The 9,383-nt window shown below is 33.6% G+C and overlaps 1 protein-coding gene across 1 annotated transcript in view; it reads left to right on the forward strand.

The window, feature by feature from the left end:
- The window catches only part of LOC119830917 (putative inorganic phosphate cotransporter), an 11,226-nt gene extending 6,055 nt beyond the window's left edge, over nucleotides 1-5,171 (forward strand). The window contains exons 6-10 of the mRNA XM_038354106.1: nucleotides 1,405-1,554; nucleotides 2,182-2,314; nucleotides 2,854-2,978; nucleotides 4,142-4,261; nucleotides 5,001-5,171. Coding sequence (XP_038210034.1) covers nucleotides 1,405-1,554; nucleotides 2,182-2,314; nucleotides 2,854-2,978; nucleotides 4,142-4,261; nucleotides 5,001-5,171 — 699 coding nt within the window. The remainder of the gene's footprint in view (nucleotides 1-1,404; nucleotides 1,555-2,181; nucleotides 2,315-2,853; nucleotides 2,979-4,141; nucleotides 4,262-5,000) is intronic.
- The last annotated feature ends 4,212 nt before the right edge of the window (nucleotides 5,172-9,383 follow it).

The raw sequence follows: 9,383 nt of genomic DNA on the forward strand, positions 1-9,383 counted from the left end.
GAATTGCTCGTATAAAAATATAAGATTATTGCGTTTCATTCACTCAAATCTTCAGTTAATAATTAATTAACGCTTAAATTTGTAAAACATTTCATTCATTGGGCAAAGATGTAGGTACTTATTTTGCTTTCACAAGCGACCCGTGAGGTGTAAAAGCTTGACAAAGGGAACGTAGAAGATAGAAATGGTCGTTCAACCGTGTTCCTATTACGTTCAAACTGAACTTAATTCTAACAAAGGCTTGTTTTAAAAGCTGCTTTTCGATTGCAGTTATGTATATTAACTTCTATATATGAGAACTCTATCCATATTTTATGGATATCTTCAACTAATTTCAGAGGTATATAAGATAACAGGTGAACACATTTACTTAATGTTTTTATCATTGACTAGCAGCCCATCCCGGCTTCGCACGGTCATAATAATATAATAAAAGAAAATACACAATGTTTTACAGGGAGTTTCTAAATAAATAACATTCATTGAAATCAAAACGCTAAGACTGCTCTCCCGTACCCCTTCAACGCAGAACTAGTCGAGCGTAGTTTATTCTATTATTTAAACTCGTGATATCTTTTGAATGAAATATCCGAATCATTTTAGAGGTGATATGAAGGTGTTGAAGTAGTCTTAAATAGTAATTTATTTATTTTGTTAGGGATATAAATATATAAAAATATACAATAGGTACAAATAAAGCGCCTTTTCTAGCGGTGGTATTTTAATATTTTTTTTAAATAAAAGGTCGCTTATTGTGACGTAACTATTAAAGATGGAGAAATGCTGTCGCGACATTTTTTATAGAGAGTAATAGAGAGTGAGAATCAATCCTGAAAAATTGTTTATATCATATTGTTTTATCAATAATAGTTCAGCGCACGCAAGGAAGTTTTTTGTTTATTTTTTTACACCTTGGTTTTGATTATTCAAGTTATAGCAAGTATCCCTAATTTTTTTGAAAATTAATCATAGCCTACGTCACTCGGGAATAGAGTAGTTTGCCAACGGTGAAATAATTTTTTAAATCGGTCCTGTAGTTTCAGAGCCTATTCATTTCAAACAAACCAACAAACAAAAAAACCAAATCTCATATTATCCTTATAACATTTCATCATCAACATCATTTTTATCATGCTTTAAATTTCTAGACATTAATGATATCACATGATATCATTAAAAATTGACATCCATTTTTACATTCAATGCTATATTCAAGCACACTTTTTCGATAAAATATGTAAAAAAGTACCTATTATCTTTAATTATGTTTTTTCGTTTATGCTTTATGGGATTAAAGACTTTTGTGATGTTCCGCGGCCGCACTTTAGCGAGGGAATCACATTCACCTAAAGTGTAGTTGTAGGATTTTTATTTCATAAAATATATTATTTACTTATTTCACAGCGCCACTCGCCTCCATGGAAGAAGATATTTACATGTGTACCGTATTGGGCAGCCATTATAGCTCATGGTGGTCAGAATTGGGGATTTTTCACACTCATGACTGAAATGCCAACATATATGGCTAATGTACTGAACGTGAAATTAACTCAAGTAAGTTATAAATCAAAGATATTAGAACCGGGTTATGGATTCGATTGTATTCGTATTGTAGCAATACTGTAATTGAAATGGTTAATATAATTTTACTTCATATTATTTTTGACCAAATAAAGAATTAAAAATAATTTATTTGAAAGTACGACAACAAATAAGAAATTTTTATTTTTGTGGCATTTAAACGTATTATTAACCCTCAACAACAACCAAATAATGAACAAAATTGTCAGTGATATACGGACAGACCAATGTGACGGATTTTTAACACCGAAAAGATAGTTAATATTTTTCTTAGTCGGCAAAGGAATTGTGAACACGAAGGCAAAGAAAGGTTGGGTGCTTGATGGTAAGCGCTACCACATGAAATTTTGCAGAGGCGTATGGCTATTTGTTGCCGACTTTACAAGATAAGATATATAAGAAAAGGACTGAGAAGGGTTAGGAGAAGGATGCGAGCCACCGGCTCGCCCACTCACCAAACCAAACACGCATTAGCAGGCAACTATTTAAAGCCGATTTGTTATGTGGATTCTTCCCCGGTGCGACCTAGCCCAATTCGTGCCGAAGCGTGCTCGACTCCCACATTCAAAATTACTAACTCTCTCATTATTTTCTCCCCAGAATGGTGTTCTATCCTCACTTCCATATCTAGCTATGTGGCTACTTAGTTTTCCTCTTGGGATGATGACAGATTTCCTCATCAGAAGAGAATTGCTGAGCATTTCCAACACGAGAAAGCTATTGAACTCCATCGGTATGTACAATACAATACGTTTTATTCAATACATATAAATAAGGAAGATTAACAAATGAAGATGGAAGAAAACAAGAAAAGAAAGCATTTATAAGGTTAAACTGCCGACCTTATCGCTTATAAACGATCGGAAGCTTTGCATGGTATTTCTTATAATTTAACATTAGAGTATTTGGCTTTATACGAAAAATACCGAGGATAAAGTGGATATGATCTCTGTGCAAAAATACATCCAATTTCGTTTAGCCCTTTTTTGCTTATGACAAATCAATCGTAAGCATCTTTCTATTTCTAAAATACGCGTCCTGTTTCAGATATCCGCTGAGCATCCATTTCTACACTATAATATACCACGGGCAAAACTGGTGCAAACAGCTAGTTTTTAATACTACACTATTTATCAATTTGCTGTTGATTTTTATTTATTGTTCACGAAATGCATAAATTTTTTCTCCTTCATACCTAATTCCACGGAAAATCTATTTTTTCATTCATTATGCACATATTTGCATTACATTGCTGTTTATTCTCCTTTTCAGGGTTGTGGGGACCAGCGCTAGCGCTCATTGGACTGTCATACATACCGCAAGGCAGCATGGGACTTGCTGTAGTCATGCTGACTCTCACTGTTTCTATAAATGCCGGCCAGTATACAGGGTATCCTGTAAGTGTTTATGTTATATCTATACTAATATTATAAAGCTGAAGAGTTTGTTTGTTTGTTTGAACGCACTAATCTCAGGAACTACTGGTCCAATTTGAAAAATTATTTCAGTGTTAGATAGCCCATTTATTGACGAAGGCTATATATGTACCACGGGCGAAGCCGAGGCGGATCGCTAGTAATAGAATAATAATACAATATAATTAACTTTTGCCCGCGGCTCCGCACGCGTTACATTCGGAGAAGTATAACGGATGTTATTATACATATAAACCTACCTCTTAAATCACGCTATCGATTAAAAAAAATATATCAAAATCTGTTGCGTCATTTTAAAAATCTAAGCATACAGACACACAGACAGACAAAGGAGAGCGTCTTTGTTTTATACTATGCAGCTATTGCTGCAACATACCTAGCTGTAATCAAGTAGCTCTAATCAGATTTAATTAAGAACAGAAACAATATATTTAAGAGACGGTTTAAAACATAGATGATAGAACTAAATAAATGATTGTTATCATTATCAAATTATACGTTATACTAGCATTATACCTTATAATTACTCTTAATATGTCTGAATCATAAATCGGTTTTCGATCTGAATAGTTCAGAACATGATCGAAGCAATTAAAATTGACGAAATAATTAACTATTTTAACCATAAACCAAACCGTCTTCAAATACTCCAAACTAGACGTAATTTAAATGGGTCCACACGGAAGGCTTTCAAATAAAGAAGGACCGTTAACCTAGTCGAAAGTTCTAAGGAAACAAATACAAAAGAAAATAGTAATTGACATCGTCCTCCTTTTTTGAAGTTGATTGGAAATACAAAGAGCTCAAATCATGTTATATTTATGCCACAAGCGGGCAACTGAGCTGGTGGTTCGCCTGATGGTAAGCGATCATCACCGCCCATGAACACACAGGTAGTGCCCTGCGTATGCAATGCCCGCTTTTAAAGGGAAAGGAATAGGGAAGAAATTGACGCTTGAAAAGAAGAAATGAAGTGGAAAGGGCGAAGAGAGAGGGCCTCCGGCTGCCTCACTCACCGCACGAAACGCACTAGCATGCTGCACCATTTCACGACGGTTTTCTGTAGAAGTGTAGTACTTTCCCGGTGTGAGTTTGTGCAATTCAACAATATACAATTGTTCCAGCTAATATTCATAGATTTGGCGCCAAACTTCAGCTCACTGCTCATGGGCATATCCAACTCGTTAGCTGGTTCCATATCTATTATCGCACCCATTGTGTGTGGTATTATAGTGCAAGATGAGGTGAGCATTGTTTTTCCTTTTCAATTTATCTACTATCCATTTAGAAGTTCATGTTTTTAATGATATTTAAATGAATACATAATTCGTTATAAACTTCTTAACGGATTTTAAAAGCGATTTATTCGTAAAAAACTAAAAAGTAAATTGTTAAAAGAGTTTAATATTTAAATGTACACCCGTAAAATGAAACACAAAAATAAATCGCGTTTTTAAAATCCTTTAATTAATTAGTTCTTTTTTTCAAATTTCCAAAATCCAACCGGTTCTAAGACTTTAAGGATTTTAACGAGGTCGCAAAGCTTTTATTTTCTATATGGAAATAGTACATAGATTCTTTATGGGTTTATTTTCATACAAATTAAATGTATATACATACTAAAAAGCAGTGGTGGCTTATTAATGATTTCCTCGGACTTAAAATCGATACGCCGAGGGTTCGAAACCAGGCGAGCGCGAATCGATTTTTGAATATGTTTGTGCATGTTGATGACGTACTCGAAACAGTAAAAGAAAACATCGTAAGGAAACCGCCAGGTCTGAGAACATGTGACATCTGCACACCCGCTTTTAGCCAGCGTGGTGGATTATGGCTTGAACCCTCAAAGGGGGCCGTGTCCCAGCAGTGAGAACATATTTGAGCTGCTGATGGTGATCTCTTATCCGTAATTATTTGTATAGCACATCTATGCGCCAGCTACGTGCTTGTATTTTCATTCATAAATAATAAGAACCTTTTCAGAGAGACCCAGCTGAATGGCGAAAGGTTTTCTTCTTGGCATCAGCTATTTATTTCGTCTCGAACTTAATCTTCGTGCTGTTTACAACATCAGACCGTCAGTCATGGAACGAACCTGAGAGAGAAAATGGTAAATATCGCAGCGAATACGCTAATAAACTCATTTATAAGTGATTTTAGTACAAAGAATAATTTTTATACTTCCCTTTGCATTAAATGGATGAACTTCAAAGCTGAATTTGAAAACGATTATAACAATAGAAGGCTTCAGTTTAAACCTTCACATTAATCACAGGCAGTCTCAATGTGTGATTAGTTATAAATTCATATTAAAAAAATACCTAAGCAACAATTTAGACTTTGAACCTTCTATCAACTCAATGCATTTGTTTTGTTTTCCAGGGACAAAAGATATAGAACTACCGCCTACTAACAAGAATGAAAGTGACGCTCAAAAACTAAGATAGAAGCATGCATGCAGATATAAATTACTACCTGGTACATATATAGCCTATGTCACTCAGTGAAGTTGCAGCTTTCGAAAGGTGAAAGAATTTTTGAAATCGATTCAGCAGTTTTTGGGTGAAAACAAACATACATAAATACTAAAGTTTTCTCTTTATAATATTAGTGTAGAAGTGTAGATATTTGATTTTAGGATAATTTTGTGGAGTTCCGTGTCCCCAAGTGGGGTATGGGGCAGAGGATATACATCTGTTTCACTGATCGATTTCCTTTATGATCAAATGGGTCATCATCTTTCTGTGTCCTGCCAGATCGAGGCATTTTTCTTGTGACTGCCCATCTGGAATCGAACCCGGAGCCCCTCGGTTCTACGCTCGCGCGTAATCACTGTACCATAGGCGGCAGTTTAGGTTAGTTCCTGTACATAAAAACCTAGTTGTAAGCTAAGTACTTGAGAAATAAAATGTTATGTATTACATTTCAATATGTTTGATTATTCTCCAAATAAAAATATGCCCACTGAAAGACTATTACTATATACTATTATAATAGACTATTAATATATAAGATAATTATACATTAATTTTTTTAATGAACTTTGCACTAAAAATTTAAGTTATCCGAACATTTCGAACACGTCACTTCTCTCGTGACCATCGGAAAAAGTAACATGATAAATTAATCACGCTTTAATTCCGTTAAAAAGTATTTTACTTTTGAATGGACTCGCATAAAATCATACGCAAGAATACTAGGCACGAATTTATTAAGCGCAAGTATTTTTTATAGATAACTAGCTGCGACCCGCGGTTTCACCCGCGTAAGTCCGTATCTCGTAGGAATATCGGGATAAAAAGTTGCCTATATGTTATTCCAGTTGTCCAGCTGTCTACGTACCAAATATTAGTAAGATAAGATTGGATGTTATTTGTTATTTTAAAATCTATTTATTATGCTTATTAAAAACAACTAACATGTAGAAATTTTGGTTTGGCAAAAGGACGGTTCGAATCCCGCCTCGTGATGAAATATTTTCTCTTCTTTCAAAATTTCTCATTTATGAAGCATTTCAATATTATAAAACTTAAAATGAAACTTACATGTAATTTATAATCAATTAAAAATACATCTTAAACTTTGACACGTGTTTTATTAAAATGAACGGACGTAGAAAGAAAAAATTAAGGAAATAATTCTAAAAGAACGAATTATCTGTATATCCTATGTCCCATTGACTCTGACATTTGTGCTGAGCCAAGACCCTTTCTAAGAACACAGTGCACATTTGTCTCCGTCCTGTTTTTTCCTCTGTTTGTTAATTTTACTTTGTTTGTTAATTGTTTTATTTTGTAATTGTCGTGTATTTAATGTGTTCTTTTAAAAAATGTTCAACCTATCTATATAATTTAACATATTAAGAGATTTTCTACCTATACCAAGGACAAACGAAAAAACAACGATTTCAAACAAATCAGTCGATCTACTTCAGAGAAATCTGACAACAGTGACCATCGTCACAGATTACTAAATAGTTACTTCTAATGGGATTCACATTTATATATAAACTAACAAACGTAATACTTAAAAATATACTAAATATACCAAATTTACCCATATCCAAGGAAGGTTTCCGTGACTTTTCTAATCTCAATAAAAATAATGAAAATACGTATTACACGAAACACATTTATTATACATCTAATAAATATTATAAAAATGGAAAGATAAAATTAATTATTGACTGCACAAGGAAGAACAAATAAAGTCCAATTAAAAATGAATATATTTAAGACAACACAATACAATTAAGATATACAATACACTCAAAACAAATATAATAAGGAAAACTAAATAAAATGCTTTACATAAAAACTGGAGACGAGGTAGGTACTCAGCTAACGCTTCAACAAAATTGCAACACTGATATTCAGTAGCCCCTTTATATTTCATATAATTGGAGCGACAACACGTTCACAAATTTACAATTATTCCATAGCGCTCCACCCCGGCTTCGCCCGTGGTACATTAGATGCCTATAGCCTTCCTCAATAAATGGGATATCTTACACTGAAAGAATTTTATAAATCGTACCAGTGGTTCCGGAGTTTAGCGCGTTCAAACAAACGAACTCTTCAGCTTTATAATATTAGATGTAGATTAAAGATGTTAAGATAACATCTACCTTAATGATTAATATACATAAAAATAGAAACAGTATTTATACATACATTAAACATAATACAAATAATATATAAAACACTATGGGGAAGCATGATGAGGCAGATAAAAAAATATACATAAAAACATACACCTAAATGAAGACAAAGTCTAACATTACACTTAACCTTGCTTCGACAATTCAATCACTCTGATTAGGTTATAAATTGCACCAGCAACCCATCCGAAGAAACCTCCAACAACAGCCCCAGGGGGTCCTGCAACTGCTGCTCCCACACCGACACCAGCTACGGTTGCACCACCAATAGTTGAAAGACCTTCTGTGGCGGTGTACGGTTCTGCACGTTTTATCCTGATATTCGAAACGGCTCCGTCCAAATGAACATCTCCAGAACTGTCTACAGGATATGACTCGACCACATAAATCAAAGTGGTAAGGCATAGTACACAGAAAATAACTTTCGACTCCATGTTCGCTAGCTTCGTTAGGTTAGAACAGAAACTGTTGACAATCCAGATCATTATTGATTATATATTTTTTGGTACTCCCGATATCTTTAGAGATTCCCCCACTATGTTCGTTAGAGCTGATATAACATAACCTTTTATCGAGATAAGTTTGGCTAATTATACAGGATGTTACGGAACTTATTAATTTAAATACGCTAATTACGTAAAAAATACACATAAATTCCCCGATATGTTTTTAAACTAGATGAATTGTTAAAACTCTGTATACACCCCTAACTAGTCACCCGTCCACTTTGACACCCACATGCACATCTTTTCCGTCTGCAAAACTATGAGTATCTTAGAGCATAGTACATACACCATCTGGATATAGGGACACCCCCTGTATGATGTTATAAATATTTTGAAAAGTAAGGTACACATCAATAATTGGTGTAGGGTTACATTATGTCTATTTTATAGTGAGCAAGTAAGCGCATGTCTTGTCCGGGGCATATGCATTTCAAATTTATTTGTTTACGTACAACTAGATTATCAAGTCGTTAATTTATTGAGTAGTCTTACAACTTTTTTTTTTAGTCAAATTAAAAGAAATGAAAAAAACAAAAAGAACACTCCTTAGTACGTGCTTAATCAATTGATATTAGAAAAGTCAAGAGGTCAAGATAGTTGTGAATTAGAATTATGTTTTAAAAACAACACAAATTTCCTTTTATCAATAATATATATTTTTTTCCTTAATGGCAGATAACAAGTAATTCGATGTTAGAATCTAACATAAAACATTTTGAATAAAGCGTATGTTTTCCTTCATAAAATCACCATAACCATTCTCATAATTAAAACTAGTCTTGTAATAAATGCAACTGTATATATATATAATTTAGTTAAAAACCATGTTATATCTTATAAGCAATATAGAATAAACAATGTTATTGTTTTTTGAAAATCGATGAAACGCCTTTTCGTAATAAAAATGTGTCAAATATCCAATACCTATAACTTTTGCTTATTTAAGCGAGTCCTCTATAAATACGAGTTTTCTCTGTTGGGTTAAACAAATAAACGTGGCCTTTGCTATTCTGTATGTATACAAACTTATATGAAAAATCTATAATAGTATTAGTAAGCTGAAGAGTTTATTTGTTTGGTTGGACGCGTTAATCTTACGAACAACTGGTTCGAATTGTAGAATGTTTTTCGTGTTCGATAGTCCGTCGAGGCAGGCTAGCTCGGAGAGGATACAGAAAAAAATTACAAAAATAAGATTCT

Source organism: Zerene cesonia, chromosome 12 (assembly GCF_012273895.1).
Source record: "Zerene cesonia ecotype Mississippi chromosome 12, Zerene_cesonia_1.1, whole genome shotgun sequence".
Lineage (NCBI taxonomy): Eukaryota > Metazoa > Arthropoda > Insecta > Lepidoptera > Pieridae > Zerene > Zerene cesonia.